We start from the raw sequence: 23,647 nt of genomic DNA, 5'->3' as shown, positions 1-23,647 counted from the left end.
CAGTGAGATCCAGCCGATAGCATATGGAAACAGTTTGAAAGCGATGGCCTGTGAATCATAAAGCCATTGGTCTGATATCGGATAACGGTTCAAAACCCAGGGAGACTGAGTCACGCCGCGCAACGCACGGAAGCATCGATAGACTCCCTCAAGGTCATCATCGTATACTTGGTACACGACTTGCTCTGTGAGCAACACATCATGCATCATGATCAGTGTTTGGTCTCGTCCATGTGGATAAGCAATGGGCTATGATAAGCCTGCGTGGTATGCGCATCCCTGTGTGGTCATACACTAGTTCCATGATGACTGCGTGGATTCTATGTGCAAGCACTGGTCTAGTCAGGTCAATTTGACTGGGTCACATGCGCTTGTGTGGTATGCATCAAGGGGGTTTATCAAGTATTTTTGGGTTCGCGGGTCAAGGAGCACAATACTGCACTCCCAAAGATGAGCGCACAAATGCACCGATGAGCCACGTCCGACGTATTAGGGCGAACAGTCCTCGTATGCAAAGGCAAAGCGGCTTGACCCTATTTCAAATGTGGTTTGGTTCGGGAACAGGGCAATGTAGCACACGAACGCGCGATTGCACCGATAAACCACGCCTGACGTATCAAGGCGAACAGTCCTCGTATGCAAGACAAAGCCACTTGACCCTAGTTATCAAATGCATTTAAATTGATCAAGGTTTGGGTGCGTGATTATGCGCTGGTGTGGTCAAGGTTATGGGTTTATCAAATGGTTTTGGGTCGGCGGGTCAAGGAGGGCAATGCCGCACGCGCACGAGCGAACGCACGAATGCACCGAGAGACCACGCCCGGCGTATCGTCGAGGCGATCCTCGTGTACAAAAGCAGAGCCACTTGACCCTATTTAAAATTTTGCGGGAACATGGCAATGCCGCACGCGAACGCACAACTGCACCGATGGACCATGACCGACGAATCGAGACGAATGGTCCTCGTATGCAAAGACATCGCCACACCCTTGATATCATGTGATAGCAATTGGTTTATTTGGGTTCTAATATGCCAGGTTCAGAGCGATGATCAGAGGTCAAAGTTTCGAAAAAGAAAAATGGCAAAGACATCGGTATCGAGTCAAGCATCGAAAAATATCAGTTCAACGCTGGGATAGCTGTGGCGTAACGGTAGTCCTGGGTGAAACAGAGACCCTATCTGGCTCGCAGCCTCACTGCGAAATGTTCGTAGAGGAAGCCGGTTAAAGGGCTTGCTTGCGAGTCCCTCGTGCGAGGGTCGATCATGAAAGGGGAAGGAGAAGGAGAAGGTAAAAATTTAAAACAAAAGGACATTGGAATTCCGATTTTGTAATAGGACCCGGAGACTACCGGAAACGACAAATAAAAACATCGGCAAATAGGCCCCCGCTGCGCCTGCAGAGATTAGGAGAGAATTCAAGGCACGACCAAGTCTGGACTTTGAACATTAAACATGTCCAGGGAAGGGATCGTATTAAAAACGATCACTAATTCGAAGAAAGGGGTACGTCTAAGATGTATAACAGTAGTCTAGAGAGACCTGCTGTGTATGACACTGGCAGCATACATAACAATAAATATCGACTGTGAATGAATACTGAGGATGAAGTACGCTTTTGGGGAATCTTGCCCTAGGAACCAAACAAGAGCGATCATGAAGCAGGAACTCCCTAAAATGTATGGGTTGCCGAGACAAGCCATAATAACGACTGCTTGGCTGGCAGTTAAGACTATCCGAGTCTTGAGAGGGGATCCAAGAAGGACGGGTATGGTCGGGAACTCCAGCCTTCTCGTCCTCGCAAAAGTCACGTACGTCTGACAAAATCTGTCGGAGTTCGTGAGTTGAGAGTGCCATTACATGTAGAACACTGCCTTACACCATGACCAGTGCGACTGATCGTCGACCAAATGACAATCTCAATGATCTTCCATGGGTGCACGTTAGAATTTGACTTCCCCGATTCCTGCAGTGCTGAGTGAACAACGAAGAATATCCCACAACTAGAGTTCTTCAAGTCAAAACCGATAAACCGTCAGGATGCGATAGCACATACCCTCGGATGATGCCGTTGAATATAGATTTCATGCCAGGAACTCGTTTGATGACGAATGGAGCACCAGATATCGATGAACTATACCCCACTTCTTGACCATGCTTTGCAGGTATGAATCTCTGGAATGCTGCACCAATTTGCCGAGGATTGAGCGGTGTCGCCCACAAGAAAGCTGGGGTAGTAAAAACTACAGTGATGATAGTCATTTTTGGTGAACCTTGACTTAGAGCGATCACTAGCAGCAATGCATTCAGGATCAGAAACATGCGGGCGAGGTAGAACAGAGGGGTGAAGCGTTTTACGACAGCTGCGCTGCATGCGCCAATGATAATTTCTTGATCCTTAAAGTGATCAATGCCGACCGTAAGAATGTCGCATGTAACGCATACGGTGATCTTTTGCGGTAGTCAATGAGAAGACCTGGAATCTACAAACAGAGGGCTTACCGGCCTCCAGTCGAGGCGTTCAGCCATCACGTAGGACATGAGGGATGCGATCAAAAGGCTGCTTATAGCCACGACGATGGGACGGATGAACACAGTGTCAACGAACCTTGAAACTGTGGGTGTAGCCATGTTGTTGGGGTCAGGTACTCCCCCGAGTGCTGAGATTTTATCTTCCCTACTGTTTGTGCGCTTGGTGGGACATGCCAGCTGGCTGCAGGGCTGTATTTGAGCACGATCGCATGGCAAGTGTATGCAGAATACCGGAAGATGTCAAACAATGTCATTCCAGGACTATTTCAGGACAACACCGATGGTTGAACGTTGACGAATATTAGGAAGAACGAAATAGGATGATCACAGGCAGATCCACTGATAGAAGGAAGAACGGACATTCCGTCTTAAAAAAAGGTTGCCAATAGGTTAAACAGTGACCGGTAACCGACGACTCCACGAGGGCCCAAGGCAGACTATTGAATTGTCGGAAAAAACCCAAGGGACATTTATAATGCCGCAGGATTACAAGGTTAGTTAGCGCTTTCATAGTACCTTGTAAGACTTTACAAGGCATTGAAAGACTACAACTTTGTAGGTGGTCGTGCGGAGTAGTTAGAACGAGATTTACAAACAGATAGCTTTTTTGGGCGGAAGTCCCTTAATATTGCCAACTGCAGCCGAGGTCAGAGTACCAACCACCCGGGCTCCAGGAACTTGAGTATGAGTATGTAATGTACTACGGCTGCGACGGAAAAGGAGTGGTAGGTAAGGAAAATCCGAAAGCCGGCAGGCAGCTGCAGAGCTTGCTGGAGGCAGCTAACTCGCTGCAGGAAGTCCTTATCATTCTAACCCTACACTCGTACCTCAGGCCTCAGGGGTATAATTTCAAAATTTGATGCCACGACGGGCTTGCGTTCAACGCAAGCCGGCCCTTACAAATGCCTTGAAAGATTATTGTACCCCATGGTACACCAAGTTGGCCCTTAAAATGTGTTACATGGTATCAACTCTCACTTTTTTCCGATATAGCGTGACGGAATCAAACGTAATGGCATTATTATCCAAACCGGGAAATGTGTGACGCCTGCATGGTGCGTGACGCGTCCCCGACGCGCGTCGAGACTTATTGGCTGCCAAGTACTTAGCTGTTTTAGCTTTCCCATCTTAGAGACATCCACGAGCCATGGCAGAACGACCAGCAGCAGAGATTGCAGTCCCCTCAAAGGATCCAAAGGAGAAGAAGAAAGAAGAGGACAAGAAGCTAGACACCAAAGCGAATGGTGTGAAGGACGAAGAGGAGGAACTAGTGAGTGTTAATCACATTAGCGAAATCAACATAAGTCTGACCTATGTTTGCTAGTCGGAAGAGGATGCGCAACTCAAATCCGAGCTGGAGATGCTCATTGAACGGTTAAAGGTACGTGCCACTGCCGATCAAGGTAGAACAAGTAATTGAATTGGTAGCAGGAATTAAACACGGATCTCTACCGTCCTGCTCTTGAGACGCTCCGCACACTCATAAGAACATCCACGTCGTCCATGACTTCCGTTCCGAAACCTCTCAAGTTTTTACGCCCACATTATCCCGGCCTCCAAGAGCTGTTCGAGACATGGCCCACATCCGAAAACAAGGTGCGAGGAAAACCTTTTTGTATGACACTGGCTAATCATCATGCAGAGTCTATTCGCCGATATTCTCTCCGTTCTCGCTATGACATACTCCGATACTGAACCGCGAGGAACCCTCCGCTATCGCCTTCTTTCTGCGTCTCTCCTCCTTCCTACATCCAAAATCTCCGAACCTGGTTCCTGGGGGCATGAATACGTTCGTCATCTTGCTGCTGAACTAGGAGAGGAGTATACCATCCGTCAAGAGGGTGAAGAAGCAGTCCCCCTACCAGCACCAGAGGCTGATTCAGACGCGCCTAAATCAAAGCCTGCTCCGGTCCCTGGCACGATCGAAGACTTACACAACCTTGGCTTAGAATGCGCTACGTTCTTCCTCGGGCACAACGCTGAACCAGACGCCGTTGACTTGTTCGTGGAGCTCGAGATTGTTGACCGGATAGCAAGTCTCGTAGACGCAAACACGTTCAGTCGCGTGTGTGCATACATGGATCGGTATGTTTGCCTTCTCATTCATATTCTCATGTCTCAAATTTCTTTCGTAGATGTGTCACGCTCCTCCCTCCTCCTGACGATGTCACTTTCTTGCGCACGATACACAAGATCTACCTCCAGTTCTCCAAATTCCCCGAAGCTCTCGGTGTCGCGATCCGCCTTAATGACGCTGCACTCATCCGACAAGACTTCAACGCCTCTGGCAATCCGTAAGTCGCGCCACATGCACATTGATATTCATTCATATCTGCTCAGGGTAATGAAGAAGCAGCTTGCTTTCCTTCTTGCACGTGCACAGATTCCCATCGAATGGCTGAAAGCGTCTGCTTCAGAAGACGCAGATGCAGAAGATGAATTCCCAGAAGACATCCTAGACTGCCTAAGCAACACACAGCTCAGTCGACATTTCAAGGAGTTCGGAAAAGAGGTGGGCGTTGCAGATCCGAAGAGCCTTGAAGATGTCTACAAGAGTCATCTTGAGACTACGAGTACGGTCCACTTTTTGAAGCTCTGTCTATCTTTCTGAACTATGATTAGGATCAGGGCTGTCTGCCAATGTTGACTCGGCTCGTGCTAACCTTGCAGGCACATTTGTCAATGCTTTCGTTAACGCTGGGTTTGGTAACGATAAATTGATGGTGGAAGCCGAGGAGGGCAACAGCTGGGTTTACAAGAACAAAGACCACGGTGACTACCTTACCAGTTCGTGAAGCCGGCATACCGACAACCTTTTTCTAGGCATGATGAGCGCTGCGGCCAGTCTTGGACTAGGTCTCCTTTGGGACACGGACGTTGGTCTCAGCCACATCGACAGATATACATACTCCCCTGAAGAATGGATCAAGGTATTATCTACACCGTGTCACCGCGTATCCTTATTAATTATTTAGGCTGGTGCATTTTTCGCTACAGGCCTGCTGAATGCAGGTGTACGCACGGAAGCAGACGCTGCCCTCGCGTTGCTAGCAGAACACGTAGAGAATCAATCCGTCCCACTCAAAACGGCTGCAATCATGGGGCTCGGTGTAGCATACGCGGGCTCGCACCGTGAGGACTTGCTCACTCTTCTCCTTCCTGCGGTCGCAGACGACGGCGTGTCGATGGAGATCGCTGCACTCAGCGCGCTCGCACTAGGATTCGTGTTCGTAGGCAGTGGAAACGGGGAGATTACGAGCACGATCTTGCAGACATTGATGGAGAGAGATGATAAGGCTCTAGATGAGAAGTGGGGACGATTCATGGCGTTGGGGTTAGCGCTCCTTTACGTTGGTACGTTTTCATGGTTTTTTTTTTGAGTTGGGAGACGTGTTGAGTCGGAGTCGCAGGCTTGCAGGATGCTTCAGACGCCACGCTCGAGACTCTGAAGGCTATTCAGCACCCAATCTCAAGGCAGGCGCAGATTCTTGTGGAGGTGTGCTCCTTCGTTGCCACCGGGAACGTCCTGCGGGTGCAGAGATTGCTGCACTTGTGTGGCGAGCACCTTGATGCCCTCAAGGAGAAAGAGCAAGCCGAGAGCGTGGAGGGGAAGAAGGATGAGAACAAGGATGAGAAGAAAGAAGACAAGAAACCCGACGATACATTCCAATCGTTTGCCGTTCTTGGTATTGCGATGATCGCCATGGGCGAGGACATCGGTGCCGAGATGTCCATGAGACAATTCAACCACTTGGTATATCTTTTTGGCACAAATAATATCCAGTTGTCTTGCTAACAAGTATCATTCTCAGATGCACTACGGCGATCCCATTATCCGCAAGTCTGTTCCACTTGCTCTCGGCCTCATCAGCGCCTCAAATCCACAGCTCCCCGTCCTCGACACACTCTCAAAATACAGCCATGACCACGACCTCGCGGTCGCACTCAACGCTATCTTTGCAATGGGCCTCGTCGGCGCGGGCACAAATAATGCACGACTCGCACAGATGCTCCGCCAGCTCGCGGGGTACTACTACAAGGAGCCTGACTGCTTGTTCATGGTCCGCATCGCGCAAGGTCTCGTGCACATGGGTAAGGGCACGATTGGGATCAATCCTTTCTTCTCAGACAGGAACATCATGAGTCGACCGGCTATTGCGGGTTTACTGGCGACGATCATGGCGTTCACAGATGCTAAAGCCTGTGAGTCCTCTCGCTTTGACTCATGCAAGCCGATTCTGATGAGCACATGTAGTTATACTCGACAAGTACCACTGGATGCTGTACTTCCTCGTGACTGCCATGTACCCTCGCTTCCTCATCACGCTTGATGAGGACCTCGAGAGCAAGCCCGTCACTGTTCGTGTCGGTCAGGTGAGTTCACAGTCTTCCTATTTCATGTCGCGTGTAGCTTATCCTTGTTCGTCATATAGGCTGTGGACGTCGTCGGACAAGCTGGCAAACCACGCACGATATCAGGCTTCCAGACGCACCAGACGCCTGTACGGCTGGGGACGACAGAGCGCGCGGAGTTGGCGACAGAAGAATTCATCCCGTATGCGCATGTTCTAGAGGGCTTTGTTATATTACAGAAGAACCCTGGGTGGGAGAAGGAGGATACGATGCAGATGTAGGTATATTACATGCCCTTGTACGTGAAAATTTCGAAAACGGGATAGGGAAATCACTTGCTTTACAATCAAAGGCGACACAAAACATGAGGGGTATTCAATGGAAAACTTGTCCCAGTAGCTCTTGGCCAGGTCCTTGAACGCGATATATTGTTGCAATGCTTAGGTCCTATACGCCGGATTCTCCACACCACCGTTGACACCTTGCATTCGCATTTTTGAACCTCTGTCTCAGACTCCGGATACGTCCCGCGACAGCGTTACTCAGCTCTTTGGTGACGGGAACAAGGTAGAAGGTGACGTGCGTTCCCACCATTGTGATGCAGGGTAATGCATCTTGTCAAGTGCGACGAGGCCCATGTCTTGTTGCTTGTTATCGTTACGTTGAAATGCCGCAATGGCCTCTGCGATAAGTTGTTATTCGGGATCGTGAGGATTCTTCGTAGTCTTGTTCTCCTGGAGTACATGGACTATCTCCGTGGACCAATCCGCCAAGCAGACATTTACTTCTGCAGATTTCTTCTCACCACAGATCAACAGTGAGATATGGTGTCTGACGCGTATGGCCAATTCGCGTTTGTCGTCGAAGTCGATTGCGCTGAGAATGACACGAGCGAATTCGTCGATATCGGCCTTACGAGTTGTATTGGTGGCAGCCTGCATGAATCTCAGGATCTGGTATGTCCCATCCGAGACATTTGTAGCGTCGATTGCGGCGGTGGCTAGCGCTGGGTCGAGTCCTCCCAATGTACCAAGTACATGATGGAAAGAATTGGGCAGGCTCTAGTTCCTCGATGGTGATGCAATACGAGTTGAGATCATCTTGTGCCCAACTGTTGGCGGATTTAGGGGTACGAACGTGGAGGAACATGAGTGTTGGCCTTTGCACGTCGGCGTTATATCAGGAGTTAGAATCAGGATTAACGGTCGCAGACCGCGGGCTGAAGGAGACACGAGTCTAATACCAAGTACAATGTTAGTGGATGGGGTCGAGAGAATTGCAGGAATGCCAACCGCTTAACGCTTGCAAAAAGTTCGTGGTCAGCTCGAAAGGACGGGATACTTCGAGGAGGCGAAAATGCAAAACCTATCACGTACCGACTTTAAATGCAAGAACGAGTATTCCATATGACAAATATATATCTATGCAGCGGTGCACGCTGATTGGCTCCCTCGACGAACTCCTTCTCAATGCGGCGTTATGCAGAATCGCAGATGGCATAATACTTGTCAGCACCTGACGCTATGATGATCCCCTGAGGGACAGTGTCACATGCTCATCAGGGAGGCTGCATCCTTGCTAATAATTGACTTGTCCTCATGTCAAAGCACGCTGAACTAGAAGGCAACATAAAAAGATTTTCCCCTCCGAGTCGTGCTGTAGCCATGTCACAAGCAAGCTCTGTTGTCCAAGTCTCATTTTATTCATGTCCGAGCTCAACTGTACCATCCTTGCCTAATCAAGATTATCAGAAGATACAGTTTTTCGTGATAAGAATTGAAAAACTCAGTAAAGCAACATAATGTTGCGAATGATATACGGGTGCTAATTCCCGCCGGGGGAGGTTTTGCCTGACCAGAGGTTCTGGCTGTAGTCACATTCGGGTGGGGTGGACCTGTTCCAGTGGTGAATATTTGGATGGCCAATATGATGAATCAATCAGTACTCTGACAGTGCTCACTGCTAGTTAGTGACATACGATCATTCCGCACTCAATTCCACGTGTCACTCGATGACTCAGCAGCGAGGTGGCAAATAGGAGCCTGCTCCAGCTACTTGGGCTTCCCCGCATTTATGACACTTCAAAGCTTCAAAGCTTCACACTTCATGGTAGATTTCCTGCGCAAAGTAACACAGCTGCGACGGAACTTACATAATCTGAGGTGAAAGAAATTTTCAGTGACTGATCATTGTTTTTCTCTGACATTTTACCTCGTTTTAATAAAGAGAAAGAGAACATGGCCATTGATTTTCGTTCTGCACGCTCAAGCAGCGACGTCGACTGGGATGATAATGAGCTGATGGCATACAACATAACTGTCACTGCTATACCACCACAGCAATTCTTTTCCCAGGGGACATATGTGCCTCTAACTATGACAGGCCTTGATCCCGCACTCGCCACCGCCGACTCGGACGTGCACGTCGACGCTGATGTGTCGGCCAGCACCCTCCGTTTTCTCGTGAATCTCCGCTTTGTCACCACAATTATGCCTGACCATGAGCCAAGCATCGACACCTTCGCTCGTGGCGTTCTCATTACAGCTGGCTTCCAACAGCGTCGGTTTGGCGTGTTGACAGCATACCAAATTCCATTCTGTTATGTTATTGACGAAGTTGCGCAGATAAGCATATGCTTGAAGGATTTTGAATCAAAGACGCTACTTCTTTTACAAACGAACAAGACACAGATGGGTCCCTCAAATGTCGAAGCACGTATGATCGCAGGAGCCATTGCGGCATACCAGTTCAACAATAACAACCGACAAGAGATGGGCTTGCATCCACTTGATGTCATGACTATGCCTTGCATCACCATGGTTGGGTTACGCCCCACCTTCTACTTGGTTCCTGTCACCAAAGCGTTGAGTGATGCAGTCATTTCCGGTCAATATCCGTCAGATAGGACAGAGGTGCTGAAATGTGAGGTCGCCAGTGACTACAATGGAGGCATGGAGGCACCGGAATACAGGATCGTCGCCTTGCAGTATTATGTTGCATTCAGATCCCTTGCGAAAAGCCACTGGGAGAGATTTCTTAGTTGAAACCGAATCACTCAGGCCGCCATATATGGATTGTACGATGACTCAAATTTGGACGTACTACGGTAGACACGAATCCAAAACAGCTCGCGGACTTTGTGGTTGGAACTTTAATTTGATCATGACTCAGATTTGCATCTGATTCTTATCCGCATCCGATCATCGAGGGCTGCCGACAGGTCGGCCATATCTGGCTTGATGCTAACATGCTCACTCTTCTGGTTCTCGTTCCGTTCTATGATGTAGATGCCTTCCGCTACGCGCACCTCGTGGAATACCCAATCATTCAGTAGGTTTCAGCCGACAAACATTCATGATATCGCACAAAGACATTCAGCCACGTAACAATTGGGCCTAAAAGGAGGACTCTACATTGACAATGGGTAAGTATCTGTCTCGACAATAAATAGTCACGATACTTGCACGCAAGTCGCGCTGAATGCCCTACAGGTGAACTAGTACGCTTGCGGCAGGCCAACGATTCAGAACGTTGGCATCGATCTCAAGCGCAATTTTCTTCCTTGGTTTAGTTCAGGCTGACTATGGGACACTACTCGTAGTCCACTGCAGGGAACATTCTCAGCGTCTACTCTCTGAAGCACGTGTTCGTAATGTTCATAATAGCCGCCTAACCGACTTGCTGTGTATTACCACTGTGACTCTGCTCTTTCCGCTCACCTCAGACTCTTACCAATTTCACTAGCTTTTCTTGGAATCAAATCTAGGTGCAACGTCCTCATGTCACAAGCATCAGGCGCCGACGGCGCCGAGGATCAGCGCGCCTATAACGACTTGGCTGAGCAGCCTTCACTGGAGAATGACACCGTAGGACCTACAGACGAGTAAGTCGCGGTGTCATGGAGTTTGCCTGCTATCTGACAGCAAAACAGGGAGAAGATAAATTGTGAACCTTCGGCGGAGCTGTCATCAGAAATGTAAGTGTTTCTGCCCTGATACTTCTGTATTGGTCCTCACCAGAACTGCAGCTCGAACACAGGACTCTCCCAACCATCAGAACCTGACATACAGCAAATCACTTCTAATGTTGCACCGGACTGTGATTTAACTCCGTAAGTTCCTATCAATGACGGTGTTAGACAAGTTCCTAAATTGTCTCAGTGAGGCGGAAAAGGTTGTGGCGGAGAAGGTTGTGGCGGAGAAGGACCAGCCAACTCTAAGCGAATTGTGAGTGAAAAAATAAGCTGAGCGATCGCAGCTGACGACACCCTACACGCAGAGCAAATGTCATGAAGCAAGTATTGGATGTTCTCCAGGACTCGACGGTTGCGTCGAAGATTGGCAAGGACAAACGATCTCGTTTCTGGGGGGTGTACAAACGAGTCGCGGAGGAACACGACGGCGAGTTCCTCGAGCGATACACCAGTGACATGGACATTGTCTTGGTCTTCGTAGGTTTCGCATAGTTATCGTTGACTCGTTCTAAGACTGATGCTAATCAGTCTGGTCTTTTCTCCGCCGTCAGCACGTCTTTTATCGTAGCAATGGAATCTAATCTCAGTCCCGACCCTAGCGACACCACGAATGCCCTTCTAAAGCAACTCGTGTACATCGGACTCGGTAACCTCGCTGCAGCGGGCTCTACACCCGTAGACCCAGCATCTACGTGGTCGCCGACCGCACCGACCCTGTGGATCCAAACGATCGCATACGCAAGCTTGTCCATGAGCTTGCTCGCTGCGTTCGGGGCCGTACTAGGCAAGCAGTGGCTCGGGTACTACAAGTCGAATAGATATGGTCGCGGCTCCCAGGAGGAACGAGGAAAGCGCAGACAGGAGAAATTCGAAGGCCTCGTCACATGGTATTTTGATGCTGTCGTGCAATCCTTTCCGGTCTTGCTTCAATTCTCGCTTCTTCTCTTTGGGATCGCCCTCGGCGCTCATATATGGTGCGAGCAGCCGAGCATCGCCTGGGTCATTATCGCGACGACGGTCTTCGGATTTCTGTTCTACTCGCTGACGGTGATGGCATGTTTGGTATCTCCCGCTTGTCCATTTCAAACGCCGATATCAACGATCTTGCGCATGTTGCGCATAGACAGTAAGATCATTTTGTTGAATTCTGGTGGTCGTTGCCAGTCTGAATCAACATTACAGGGGTTCTACGCCTGGTGCTCAAACGAGTATCCTGTTATTTCCAGCAGCTCACAACGTTAGTGCACGGTGAGTCGTGTCTTATTCCGTGTGCACAAGTGTTGATCGTTTCGTGTCAGGCGTGCTGCAACGATTGCTTGGTATCGTCAGATCGAGATGGAGTTGTTTGTCTGAAATATTTAGAGGTAACTTTATCTACTATGACAAAGATACTCGGTGCTAATTTCAGTTCCCAGGCCCTGTACATGCGGTCGGCACATTCGCACGACGATCTCTTCAGCAGTTATTCACCACGCTTCATAACTGGCTGCGTTTTGTTGCTCCGCACTCCCTGATAAAGGTCGTGGACACAGAAGCACAGCCGCTCGACCTGCATTTGGATTTTTCGTCGGAGAATGAATACGCTCTCAGCCTCCCTGACATACCCACCAGCAATCTCGAAGCACCTAGCATCAAGTGGCTGCTTGAGACATCTACGGATCCTGAAGTATTTCTCGCGGCTGTCAGCCTTGTTCCGCTGGTCGAATGGCCCCTGGATCTTGACGTCTCAGACACGTTGCCTCAGCTGTATGATATTTTCACAAGCTGCATCGGCTTTCATGGGCAAATTATACCGTCGTTGGAGGAGAAGGCCTCGGCTTGTATAATGGCTCTGAGTCATCTATATTGTGGCCGCGTTCTTCAGTATCCTGGCCATGGTGAATTTCTTTGCCGTGGGAGAAGAGACTACGACGTGTTTCAGGAGATTAGCATGATGGACATGGGTGAAGCCAACGACATGGTGCTTGCCCTGGCTATGCAACTTTGTTTTCCGGAAGATGATGACGATAGATCTTTGCTGTATACGTTTTGGTTAGACGAGTGTCCCGACTCTGTCTTTGAGTGGGTGTCACACTCTCTTCCTTACCTCTTTGTCACTGGGCGAGTGAAGAAAGATGCAGAAGAATTCGCCATAGAGGTGATATCAAAACTGTCATCCTCTTCTTCCTCTCCGTCGAATCAAATCATAGCAAATTGCACTCTTCTCGCTTGCGTCATGGTCGGGGTTCGGTTTGACAAGAAGGATATAGTTCGGATTGATAAAAGGTGCGATTGACTCATTGCTCCTTCTGCCATGTTTAACACAGAGATTGTGTAGTTCTTCCCTGCCTCGATTCGCGAATGCCCTTTTGGCGCATTTTGAAAAGGTTCTCTGGGCATACGATGGAGGCGATCTCGAGAAAGACAGCACAGGAATCACACGCCGGGCATGGAACCTCCTCGACGTTATTTGTCGCATCCTCGAGCCTGCCAAACAGTATTATAGTCCTTCATGCTACACCATCCGGAACCTAGATATGTGCAGGAAGATTTACGAGCGAGCGAGGTCATCCGAACAACATTATCCCTGGAAATTGTTGGATGCTCTGCAAAATGCACTGCACTTCACGCTCACTGCTGTCCAAGTATCTCGGGACCCTGCCCAGTTGTGGTATAACCAGTTTTTTCAGACAGCCATTTCCCACTCGCCAGAAGACTTCGACTGGCTGGTGGACTACCTCGAGTATATTCATTCCTATATTCATTCCTATGACCAGGAAGCGGCATTTGACATCCTTTTGCTCCTGGGTGTCATGAAAGTGCGCTGCAGCCCTGCTAAACAACATCAGTTCTTCGAGAGCCTCATCGCTTGCATGGACAGTGACATGCCTGTCCATTTACGTCATGCCGCTATTCGCCTTGCCCACAGTGCCCGAGAAGAAATTGCCTCAATCGATGCCATTGATGATGTGGAGCTGCGGGACATGATTTTGACCGAGTTTTCCCCCCGCTATCCTGACTGCGGTTTGTCCGCAACCAGGTGCAACACTCTCCGAAGATGACCCCGATCGCTTCTTCCATCCTGGCCGCGACGAGTGCTATCTCAAACTGATCTTTGCCCTCGCGAGAAATTCCAGCTGGCATCCCCATTTGTTTGGGGATCACCATATAGATCGGTGCATTAGCATGATCGCAAAGTGCCACTTCATGCAGCATACATTTTACCTAGCTGGCATCCTCCTCCGAATCGCACCCGGACAGTTGTCGGTTACATCACTCGATTCTATCACAGAGCAGCAGTGGTGGGACATGATCAGTGGTGCATGGATGCATGCCCCTTTTATAATTGACGACATATGTTGTTTCGAGTTCCTTCCCGTCCTTGTGGAAGGCACGAAGAGGTATATGCAGACTACTTCAGAACATTATCTCGAGTGGCTCGTTAGATCTGTGGATCATGTTCTCAACGTACTGGAGAAGCGAGATTCAGAGCAAGGAGAGGGAGAGTGTGTCGTTGCTGTGAAAGAATTGAGGACGGTAGCGAGCGATATGCTTGAGAAGTTGGTTAACAGTAAAGAAGCTGTTAGTCCCTGATTATTACGTTACTTGCATGTTGTACCAGGGACCAGAGGAAGGGATGGAGTAATACGAGTGCGGAAGGGGATAAGTATCACGACCAAATCATTGATATTGATATCCAATTCAATATATATGCATCGTAGGAGGCAAGTCAACTATGTACTACATCCATGCAAGTCTGATACTATCTAAGACTAAGCGTATTGATGAGGAGAGCTTCGCAGGTTTGACGAGGGAGAGGATGGGACCCGTGTGGGAACTAGCGTGTATTTTAGCCCAATGCAGGTATCTGATTGGCGCGTATATGCTCACCGATTTTACCCTCAACAGCTATGATGTCCTTTATGACTGCCTCGAAACGCGCCTTGAGTTTTTGGTGCCAATCCGACACCCACCTTTGCAGATCTTCGCGGTTGCCTACACTTTGCTCGTTAAGCTTAGATTCGTGACGGAGGAGCTCCACTGCAACGTCGTGGACTGATTTCTCGAAAAGTGTTCGTTGGTTTTCTGGCGGGACGCGCGTAGTTACGGAGATTGTTAATGTTGATTTTGGAGCTTGAGCTTGTGCTAGTATTACGTTCCCACCCTCGTCCAGGATTTCTTCAGAAGGCGCCCGAGAGGTTGTTAGTACGATTCAAATGAAAGAATGCAACACATACAATGAGTCGCGTGACAGGCTTAACCTCTGCAACGTGTCTGCTTCTGAGAAATTCTGTCTGCCAAGTTCGGCTAAAATACAAGCGATGCAGCTTTGGAGAGGATATCTAAGATGTCAGAGGCTTCTTTGGATGACTTGAATAACACACTATTGACGGTGGGTGCAATCTGTGCATGAGGATGCTAGCGAGGGTAATTGGGCATGGCATGTCGGAGAGAGGCCTGCGTGCGTCTCAGACTCGGATTAAATCTATCAAGGATAGTCAGTTAAGTATGTAGATAAATGAAGCGTACCGCACGCTAGCAGCATGACAGCATATGTGGACGTTGTCGGGTGGACTCTTTCTGTACCCATTTCCATATGGTGTCGGAGCGGACAGGCGTCCTTCATGCACGAAGCTCACCCTTGATAAATGCCATGTGAATATAGGCCTCCGAGGAGTCGTATATGCGGTATCTGAGTAGGACTTGCTAGTTCGTAGCTGCTCAAAGCCCTCTTTGCATGTGGAATGGAATCGGTAAAGTAGAAGCTATTCAGACCTGAACGTCGAAAGAGGGAGGCACTTTGGAGCACGGTCAGCATGTGGAAGAAGAGTGTGTACAGGGTTCTGCGCTTATATAGAAAGCCGTGCATTGCGATGTCGTCCAAGAAAATATTGGCGAGCTGAGGGATTTGTTGGAGGCAAGGAGGGAGAAGCGAGGAGCGATATGAATCCAGTGCATCATAGAGTCAATTGGTGATGGACAGAAAGAATTGTTTGAATTTATAAGTTGGATGGTGCACAATAAAACAAGTTGAACACTCCCGGATTGTATGGTATTGCGAAAGATTTTTGATACAAGACATGCATCACCAAGCGAAAGGCTAGACTCGTAACCAGTCTGACTATGCGTCAATTTGAGATGGTAAGATTTTTTTGATGGCTACACCACTGGAGGATCCGTGGTAGTATACGCCAGGCTGGTCACGAGCCTAGCGAAAGGCCATGGGATATGATTAGGATGCTGAAATCATTGACACGGCACAGGTGATTGAGCGGGACGCGTCAGTGACATGGCATGCATGTGTAAGGTTTACCTCAATGAGCTGACGAGGTACCGTAAGTCAGCCAATGAAAATTGCCGTTTGAAATGTACGTCACAGCCGCGGCAGGCTCGGCACGAGCCCTTATCAATTGCGTCAGCTCTATTTAATTAATAACAGTTTGCGTCACTCGTTGAATCAGTAAGTCAGGAGACTTGGGTACTTGGGTATATAAAGTTATTTCTTTCTCGTGAGTTGTGAGCCCCAGTATCTGCCGACTTATCTACATCTAACATCATGACCAAGTATCCCACACGCAAAATTGGCACGGACGATGTCTCTGCCATTGGCTTTGGTGCCATGGGCATAGGAGCGTATTACGGTCAGACTGGTTCGGATGAGGAGCGCTTCCAGGTGAAGCGTGAGCACACTGCTGTCTAACGCATTAATTGATGACCGTCTCTTTCAGGTTCTTGATAAAGCGTATGAGCTCGGTTGCACGTTCTGGGACACTGCCAATATCTATGGAGACAGCGAAGAGCTCATTGGCAAATGGTACGTCGTACTGCGCTGTAACGGTAATGGCCCCTCATAAACCAGGAGTGCAGGTTCAAGCTGAATCCTGAAAAGCGGAGCAAAATCTTTCTTGCTACGAAATTTGGTGTCGTCATCAGTGGATCTGACGGTAGAGGGGTTGACGGATCCCCCAAATATGTCCACGAGTCATTCGCAAAATCACAAGGGTTACTTGGTGTTGATAAGGTCGATCTTTACTACTTGCACAGGTGCGCGCAGCGTGTTGAATAGGTTAAGCTCAAACCTCATTACCATCATCATCATGCAGACCTGATCCCCAAACGCCAATCGAAGTAAGTCTTTGTTTGTGTACTCTCTGAGGTTTTCTGAAATCGGGTAGGAAACTGTCAGCGCTATGGCAGAACTTGTCAAGTAAGCGAACAATTCGTGGAACCTTAGCTCATGCTCATCGCTGGGAAGACAAGGGAAAGTGAAGTATCTCGGGCTGTCAGAATGCACTGCGGACACCTTGCGCCGTGCTCAGAAAGTGCACCCTATCGCTACCGTTCAAGTGGAGTATTCGCCTTTCACACTCGACATCGAGGACTCGAAGCTCAACATTCTAAACACGGCTCGTGAGCTTGGAATCAAAATCATTGCGTACTCGCCCCTTGGCCGTGGTTTGATCACGGGACAGTATGTAAGTACCGTAGAGTGTTTAAAGTCATTTGGACGCTCACCGTATGAAAAGAAATCTCCAGATGACTTCGAATCTAATGATTTCAGGAGGATGGTTCCCAGGTATGTGTCATGTCAGTGCCTAGTGGGGACTCACCCGAACTGTACTTTGTTAGATACTCGAAGGAGAACTTCCCGAACATCTTGAAATTGGCAGATAACCTGAAAAGAGTGGGCGAACAATATAATGCAACCGCTGGACAGGTCGCGCTGGCATGGCTTCTTGCCCAAGGTGAAGATGTCATCCCCATTCCGGGTACAAAGAAGATCAAGGTCAGTAGGCACATCACCGCGTATAACCTCGGCATTCATGGTTTTGACTTGTACAGTATCTCGAGGAGAATCTCGTTGCTGTCAATGTGTCATTGAGTCCTGAATCAGTCCAGGAAGTACGTAAGATTGCGGAGAAGGCTGATTGGGTAGTTGGGGATCGCTATCCTCCAGGGGCTATGGAGGCGCTGTATGCAGAGACACCACTTCCGAAGAGCACCTGAACTGTGCTATGAGTTGGAGCCACATGGATACATTCTAAATGATTGTGATTGTACTTGTATGTACCTGAAGCAAATCTTTCGTTCGACCGATGATTAATGGCAGTGCTGAAATCCTGGCCACATGATTGAGCAGCTGAAAATTAACTGCCACTCGAATTCCATCATGATTCATGACTCAGCGAAACCGTGGACGCATCTTGGACGCATCATAACTTTACAAAGACGACGATTTACGTGGAACGCGACTTGAAGCCAGTAAATGCAGAAAGATAGTCTCCCCTAGTCAGACCAAAAGAGAAGGAAGACAGTCGTTCCTTCCATATGCAGAAGGAGGGAGAACGCTGGTTGGTCGCTGGCATGGAAAAAGCAACTCACTATGGGTAAGTGCACGTCTGTCTCGAGTAAATGATCATGGCGCTCGGCACTCGCACTGAACGTATTCGACATTCAAGATTTCTGAGGAGAGCACCTGAGAAGCTGTTAGTGCGATTCAAGTGAAAGTATCAAACAAGCACCATGACACCTAATCAATGTGATCAAGAACAAATCGAGAACGTGATTCTCTGTGTCGAATTTCGAAGGCGATAGGAAACCTAAACTTATCTTCACAACTTAACTTACGAACTTACACCAAGAAGGCAACATTTAAGAACACGCTCAGTGTCAACAAACGCATATTCCGAGTGATGGTCACAGGCGCTCAACCACATTATTCAAATTTTATGACTGCCTCGATATGTGCCTTGAACTTTTGGTGCCAGTCAGACACCCACTTTTGCAGATGTTCGTGAAACTCAGATTCGGATTAAAACTAGAAAGGGTTGTCAGATTGATGAAGTAAATAGATAAATGAAGCGTACCGCACACTGAAAACATGATAGCATATGTGGACGCTGTCGAGTGGTCGTTTTCTGTACCCGTTTCCATAGGGTGTCAAAGCGGACGGGCTTCCTCCATGCACAAAGCCCACTCTTGATACATGCCATAGGCCTCTAAGGAGTCGTATATGCGGTATCTGAGTAGGACTTAGCTGCTCAAAGCCCTCCTTTGCATGTAGAACGGAATCAGTAAAGTAGAAGCTATTCAGATCTGAGCGCTGAAAGAGGGAGGCACTTGTGGGGTACGGTCAGCATCTAGAAGAGGAGTGTGTACGATGTTCTGCGCTTATGTAGAAAGCTGTTGCTAGCGATGTCGTCCGATAAAATTTTGGCGAGCGAGCTGAGGGATTTGTCAGAAGTTGAGTCAGGAGGAGTAGTCATCAGTGAATTCATGAGTCCTCGATTCCCGACTCCCACGGTTAGTGGGGGAGGGTTCTGTCTGCAGCAAATAAAATTTTCTCTACCAAAATTTCTGCGGGTATAAGATTATGTCAGCCTGCCAGAACCGGTAACCAATTTTGCCGGCAGTACCGGCGTCAACCGATGCATTTCAACCTTAACGTCTTGTTGATTGGTTTCAGCTTGGATTTTTTGGACTCATCTCATCCACACAAGTTTCCCAACGACCAGTCTGGGTTCTGTTTGCAAGAAATGTCATTTTCTCTACAAAAATTCCTGTGGGAGGGAACCATTATGTCAGCTTTGGATCTTGTCATGATCCCCGGTGAGCAACGACAACCAAGGCACCATGTCATCCGTCATACGAAATCCAACTTCCTGAGCCAGGAAGTTGGATTTGGTATGATGGACAACAGAAAGACCTACCACACCTGAGACAGGCTGAGATAAAGGATGTGCCAAAACAGTATCCAGGTGTGGTCTGACGGTCTCCTCACTGGAATAGAACCAAGCGGGATACTGTTCCAACGAGCACGAAAAAGAAACACCTTGGGACGAACCAAGGAAGAGTCAACAGATGATGGAACAGTGCGATAGCCAACGGTCTCAAAATCAGCCAGTGGCAATGAAACAGATATATCCGGGTCATGATGGGTCACTACAATGGCGGCACCGTCAAACTAAATACAACCCGTAAATGAGAGTATACACATTGCAAGAAGCTGGACTCAAAACAAAATAACCAGCTATATAGTGATTGGAAATCGGAATTGGAATGAAATCTTGCCCAGCACGAAGATTAATGTGATACAACAGGACACGAGTATGTTTACAAGTCAAACTTAAAGAGTAACGTGGGCAAAGGCTCGAAGAAAGACATTAATTGGAACGAGCTGGCGGAGTCGGGAACTGGCGCGTACACGGCGCTACGATTTTGTAGTCGTGGGAAGTATAGGATGATATCATTATGCTACGGCTGAATATGACTCAGACTCCAACCATTCGGCAAGGGGTGGTATCCTTCATCCTAGTACAGCCACATTTGTCTTAGATAATCGAGTTGATTTCCAAAGTCCGAAACCTTAGGCTCTGTTTGGACATCAAATTCAAAAAGAAATTCGCAATGAGAATTCAACTTATGTGTCAGGTGACCTACTCACATGACCTTTGGCAAGGAATGCCAGCACGCCTCTTATCTCTGATATTAGCCACTCATATCCTATATCCTTGAGAGATGCTCACATCTGACTCGGACTTGTCTATCGCGTCTCTTCACTCTCGAGTCTCTGTAGACTCTGGAGTAGTTGAGACCACATCAAGTTCACAAGCTAAGGGGAAAGGCAAGATTTCCAATCGCAAAGAGCCAGCTCGTTGGACGTCTGAAGAGGAGGCAGCACTCCTCAAGTTTTTGCATCAAAACAAAGTGGGCACAGATGGAATGACGTACCCCAAATCAACATATACGAAAGCTGCCAATGCACTTGCAGAGAAATTCAAGGATCAGAAGGATGGTGAGAAAACTGATGCTGCTTGCAAAACAAAATTTGGTACACTCAAGAGTGGTTATCTTGCCGCAGTAGAGCTCAGATATGGAGGATTGTCGTCGGGGTTTACGTGGACAGATGATAAGGGGGCTTGTGTTGACGAGAGTTCAGCTAGCGCTTGGGCAGGGTATGTCAAGGTGAGTACCGTCCTCTATATGTGCAGGCCAATCTGATTTTTTTCAAGTCTCACCCTCACGCCAGACAATTCCAGAACAAGGGGTTTGCGTACTTCACAATCTTTGATCTGCTGGCATCCGGCAATGCCACGAAGGGAATCCATGTCCATCGGGTCCAGAGAAAGAAGACAGGCTCTGCGTCATCTGCAGCACCTTTTACCAGCACCCACACTTCAAACGAACTCAACCTCCATGAACTATCTGCTGCTACCAACGAAATCTCTGACAACATGCTCCATAACTTGCCTTTGTCTCCTACTAGCATGGGTCCTCCCACCACGCCTGTGCCCCGCCTCCCTTCCACAAGCCCACCTTCGGCCTTGACAAGTGCCAGCCGGGGCAAGCGCAAGGCCAGTGCACTAGAATCTGATGTTGATGTTCCATCCAGTAAGTGCTCTCGCCTGCCGTCTGCAACTGCCAAAGCGCAGCAGGATGGCAGCACAGCAATTATGTCGCTCGCCAGTTCAGTACATGAAATGAGTAACAATTTTACTCTACCCCCACCCCCACCCTCACCTCCAGCTCCTGCACCCCCTGTCACTGCGCCTCCCCCTGACTTCACACGCGCTATTGAAGTCCTCAGTGCCGCCACCAACATACTAGACGAGGACAAGTTGGACATGATGCCGTTGTTCTTGAAGGACAAAGATGAGGCCATTGCATACCTATACATGAATGATAAGCTGAAGTCCGCTTGGGTGCAGAAGAGGCTGGGTGAAATTTGTGCTATGCACATTGACTGATTCATATTACCATTGTACTCTTACCAATGCTACATAGAAAGTAACAATAGAATTTCAATTACATCCTACCCTGCTTGATTGCCTCGCGCAGTGCGCACAGCAACATAATCGTCCCACATGGCCTTAGCAATATCATCCCTGCGACGATCAGCCCGCCACCTCTCCTGAGCATTCGCTGGTCCATCCCCCAGCTCATTCAGTTCAGCCAGCTCAGCCGCACCTTCCTCAAGCTCAAGTCCCAGAATATCTTCATATTCTTCTTCAGAAATGGTAGGGTCGAACCTGCGAATGAAATTGTGCAGTGCACAGAGCGCTACAGGGATGCGCGCTTGCACGTCCATCTTGTACTCGGGTGGGAGCTGGAGAATACGCCATTGTCACTTCATTACTCCAAAAATATGTTCAATGATGTTGCGGAGTGACACATGTCGATGATTAAATAGCTCTTGTGGTGTCTGCGGCCTGGAATGTCAAATGTCAAAAGCAGAAAATTTTGATACTTTTTGTTCTCACTGGAGATTGGCCTGACACCATTCATTCAAGTGATAGCGGACACCACGGTATGGCACCAACAATGCATCACATGTACCAAACCCAGCATCTGCGAGTAGGGATTTTCCCGGAGGCAAGCGCAAGTCATGTGCGCACGCATCATTCCAGAGCGTCGCATTAGCGACAGAACCGTCCCAGCCACAAAGTGAATAGATAAAAAAAATTGTGATCGCACACAAATGGACAGTTTTGGGATAAGTATCCCTTGCGGTTGCGCATGGTGGAGTGTTCGCCTTGTGAGGCGAAGATCTGGATATGTGTGCTGTCTACGGCGCCAATGCATTGATTAAAAAAGCGGAAACGGGGGTCATTTAATTTTTTTTGGGAAATGGGAGTCTCGATATTCGGTAGGCAAACTTGCGAGGAGTAGAATGGGTCGTCTGAGAAAAATAGCAACAAGTGCTTGAAGTACCTACACAAAATACTATGTGAGACAAATATCAATTGCAACATTCTGAGTATCTACCTGGCAATAGTGTCAGGGGAACGCTGGAATCGCTCACCAAGGTAGTGAGTCGAAAGTCCCGTCACACAAGCATATAAAAATATGCCCAATTGTTCCTTCATGGAGACACCATTACAAGACCGGTAGATACCATGTTGTTGGAGAATTTGAATCAGTGCCTCAAAGACTTCTAGTGAGACACCAAGGTTATTGTGGATTCGATCAGGGTGCCCTGTAGTGAGTTCATAAACCCATGCTTCACCAGTCAAGGCTGATGTATGGTATGGGATACGGGAGTCGAAGTCAAAAACAATAGATTATACACGTATACAACTTGCATGATGATGCAGGTCATGATGAAGGTAAGCCGGCATTGACGGGTCTCCTCCCTGTGTCATTTCTGCGCTGAGTTTTCATAATTGTACATATTGATTGGGGGCGGGGGCAACGTTCAACACTAGTACTATTGTCCTCAAACAATCACTGTTATCATTCATCATATGTGCGCCACGTAGTGCCGAAGGTCATGTGAGTAGGTCACCTGACACATAAGTTGAATTCTCATTGTGAATTTCTTTTTGAATTGGATGTCCAAACAGAGCCTTAGTGCTGTGGATAATTTCACCCCAAGCTGACTGGAGAACTTCGCTGTGGCTGAACGTTTGACCTTGTTTGTACTCACTGAAAAAACTGCGCACTTGCCTTGACAGTTGCCGGAATACCGGTATGGGTGCCAAAAAGAGTCAAGTAAGAAAGAGCATTTCGAAGGACACACAAGCTGAACGACACGAGGATCCAGCATGTTGAACAGCCTAGTATAAGATAATAAAAAAGAGACTCTCATTCGAATCAACACCCCAGCCTCTAATGAGTTCTACTACTGCTTGAATCAGTCAAATCCTGCAAGTTTTGCAAGTGAACAATCTCACAATCTTGACCTTCCTCGAAGGTGTGCTAAGCAGCCGTGAACATGAGCACGCCGCAGCTCAGGAAGACATCATTTGAGACGCGGAGATCATGTGCGAAACCCTATATCAATACCCAGTGAAAACTCGACCACATGTCTT

The 23,647-nt window shown here is 48.3% G+C and overlaps 9 protein-coding genes across 9 annotated transcripts; 6 read left to right on the top strand and 3 right to left on the bottom strand.

Moving 5' to 3' along the window:
• Nucleotides 1–1,416: 1,416 nt before the first annotated feature.
• DFJ58DRAFT_913111 (uncharacterized protein) lies at nucleotides 1,417–3,113 on the bottom strand (the record flags this gene model as incomplete). Its single annotated transcript, XM_041395304.1, has 6 exons — nucleotides 2,762–3,113; nucleotides 2,501–2,711; nucleotides 2,055–2,449; nucleotides 1,878–2,001; nucleotides 1,568–1,815; nucleotides 1,417–1,510 (listed from the first exon to the last, which is right to left on the bottom strand). The coding sequence occupies exons 1-6, from the start codon at nucleotides 2,782–2,784 to the stop codon at nucleotides 1,417–1,419; spliced, it is 1,095 nt and encodes a 364-aa protein (XP_041245468.1). The 5' UTR covers nucleotides 2,785–3,113.
• A 489-nt stretch (nucleotides 3,114–3,602) lies between these two features.
• DFJ58DRAFT_283684 (26S proteasome regulatory complex non-ATPase subcomplex Rpn1 subunit) lies at nucleotides 3,603–7,328 on the top strand. Its single transcript, XM_041379658.1, has 13 exons — nucleotides 3,603–3,800; nucleotides 3,855–3,911; nucleotides 3,962–4,126; nucleotides 4,173–4,615; nucleotides 4,666–4,824; nucleotides 4,871–5,103; nucleotides 5,153–5,302; nucleotides 5,354–5,460; nucleotides 5,506–5,884; nucleotides 5,941–6,284; nucleotides 6,343–6,733; nucleotides 6,786–6,904; nucleotides 6,964–7,328. The coding sequence occupies exons 1-13, from the start codon at nucleotides 3,678–3,680 to the stop codon at nucleotides 7,162–7,164; spliced, it is 2,871 nt and encodes a 956-aa protein (XP_041245467.1). The 5' UTR covers nucleotides 3,603–3,677; the 3' UTR covers nucleotides 7,165–7,328.
• Nucleotides 7,264–8,032, bottom strand: DFJ58DRAFT_913109 (uncharacterized protein; the record flags this gene model as incomplete). Its single annotated transcript, XM_041395303.1, has 2 exons — nucleotides 7,264–7,889; nucleotides 7,921–8,032. The coding sequence occupies 2 exons, from the start codon at nucleotides 8,030–8,032 to the stop codon at nucleotides 7,579–7,581; spliced, it is 423 nt and encodes a 140-aa protein (XP_041245466.1). The 3' UTR covers nucleotides 7,264–7,578.
• Nucleotides 8,033–8,974: 942 nt separating this feature from the next.
• DFJ58DRAFT_913108 (uncharacterized protein) lies at nucleotides 8,975–9,927 on the top strand (the record flags this gene model as incomplete). Its single annotated transcript, XM_041395302.1, has 2 exons — nucleotides 8,975–9,045; nucleotides 9,110–9,927. The coding sequence occupies exon 2, from the start codon at nucleotides 9,121–9,123 to the stop codon at nucleotides 9,925–9,927; it is 807 nt and encodes a 268-aa protein (XP_041245465.1). The 5' UTR covers nucleotides 8,975–9,045; nucleotides 9,110–9,120.
• Nucleotides 9,928–11,225: 1,298 nt separating this feature from the next.
• On the top strand, nucleotides 11,226–11,651 carry DFJ58DRAFT_636081 (uncharacterized protein; the record flags this gene model as incomplete). The annotated part of the gene is made up of 2 exons (XM_041381283.1): nucleotides 11,226–11,333; nucleotides 11,385–11,651. Coding segments are annotated over 2 exons (375 nt in total), but the record flags the coding sequence as incomplete, so codon positions are not given.
• Nucleotides 11,652–11,834: 183 nt separating this feature from the next.
• Nucleotides 11,835–13,600, top strand: DFJ58DRAFT_682240 (uncharacterized protein; the record flags this gene model as incomplete). Its single annotated transcript, XM_041383237.1, has 5 exons — nucleotides 11,835–11,982; nucleotides 12,039–12,104; nucleotides 12,155–12,220; nucleotides 12,272–13,121; nucleotides 13,174–13,600. Coding segments are annotated over exons 1-5 (1,485 nt in total), but the record flags the coding sequence as incomplete, so codon positions are not given.
• On the top strand, nucleotides 13,601–14,497 carry DFJ58DRAFT_780134 (uncharacterized protein). The gene is made up of 2 exons (XM_041389730.1): nucleotides 13,601–13,763; nucleotides 13,876–14,497. Exons 1-2 carry the CDS (start codon nucleotides 13,649–13,651, stop codon nucleotides 14,427–14,429), a joined length of 669 nt encoding a protein of 222 aa, XP_041245462.1. The 5' UTR covers nucleotides 13,601–13,648; the 3' UTR covers nucleotides 14,430–14,497.
• Nucleotides 14,498–15,423: 926 nt separating this feature from the next.
• DFJ58DRAFT_283640 (uncharacterized protein) lies at nucleotides 15,424–15,886 on the bottom strand. Its single transcript, XM_041379657.1, has one exon. The coding sequence runs from the start codon at nucleotides 15,703–15,705 to the stop codon at nucleotides 15,472–15,474; it is 234 nt and encodes a 77-aa protein (XP_041245461.1). The 5' UTR covers nucleotides 15,706–15,886; the 3' UTR covers nucleotides 15,424–15,471.
• A 469-nt stretch (nucleotides 15,887–16,355) lies between these two features.
• Nucleotides 16,356–18,112, top strand: DFJ58DRAFT_780130 (Aldo keto reductase). Its single transcript, XM_041389729.1, has 9 exons — nucleotides 16,356–16,509; nucleotides 16,565–16,650; nucleotides 16,704–16,880; nucleotides 16,940–16,964; nucleotides 17,012–17,043; nucleotides 17,092–17,311; nucleotides 17,363–17,412; nucleotides 17,466–17,622; nucleotides 17,679–18,112. The coding sequence occupies exons 1-9, from the start codon at nucleotides 16,393–16,395 to the stop codon at nucleotides 17,841–17,843; spliced, it is 1,029 nt and encodes a 342-aa protein (XP_041245460.1). The 5' UTR covers nucleotides 16,356–16,392; the 3' UTR covers nucleotides 17,844–18,112.
• The last annotated feature ends 5,535 nt before the right edge of the window (nucleotides 18,113–23,647 follow it).

Source organism: Suillus subalutaceus, assembly GCF_016647625.1.
Source record: "Suillus subalutaceus strain FC151 chromosome Unknown DFJ58scaffold_34, whole genome shotgun sequence".
In the NCBI taxonomy this organism is placed as follows: domain Eukaryota; kingdom Fungi; phylum Basidiomycota; class Agaricomycetes; order Boletales; family Suillaceae; genus Suillus; species Suillus subalutaceus.
This window is presented reverse-complemented; position numbering and strand designations above follow the sequence as displayed.

Bases quoted from the DNA above. Each gene is read 5' to 3' on its own strand.
- DFJ58DRAFT_283684 (XM_041379658.1), top strand. From the start codon at position 3,678: ATGGCAGAACGACCAGCAGCAGAGATTGCAGTCCCCTCAAAGGATCCA. The intron at 4,127-4,172 runs GTGCGAGGAAAA...ATCATCATGCAG, and splicing joins GGCCCACATCCGAAAACAAG to AGTCTATTCGCCGATATTCT. The intron at 4,825-4,870 runs GTAAGTCGCGCC...ATATCTGCTCAG, and splicing joins TTCAACGCCTCTGGCAATCC to GGTAATGAAGAAGCAGCTTG.
- DFJ58DRAFT_780134 (XM_041389730.1), top strand. From the start codon at position 13,649: ATGAAAGTGCGCTGCAGCCCTGCTAAACAACATCAGTTCTTCGAGAGC. The intron at 13,764-13,875 runs GTGCCCGAGAAG...GTCCGCAACCAG, and splicing joins CGCTATTCGCCTTGCCCACA to GTGCAACACTCTCCGAAGAT.
- DFJ58DRAFT_283640 (XM_041379657.1), bottom strand. From the start codon at position 15,705: ATGCACGGCTTTCTATATAAGCGCAGAACCCTGTACACACTCTTCTTC.
- DFJ58DRAFT_780130 (XM_041389729.1), top strand. From the start codon at position 16,393: ATGACCAAGTATCCCACACGCAAAATTGGCACGGACGATGTCTCTGCC. The intron at 16,510-16,564 runs GTGAAGCGTGAG...CGTCTCTTTCAG, and splicing joins CGGATGAGGAGCGCTTCCAG to GTTCTTGATAAAGCGTATGA. The intron at 16,881-16,939 runs GTGCGCGCAGCG...ATCATCATGCAG, and splicing joins GATCTTTACTACTTGCACAG to ACCTGATCCCCAAACGCCAA.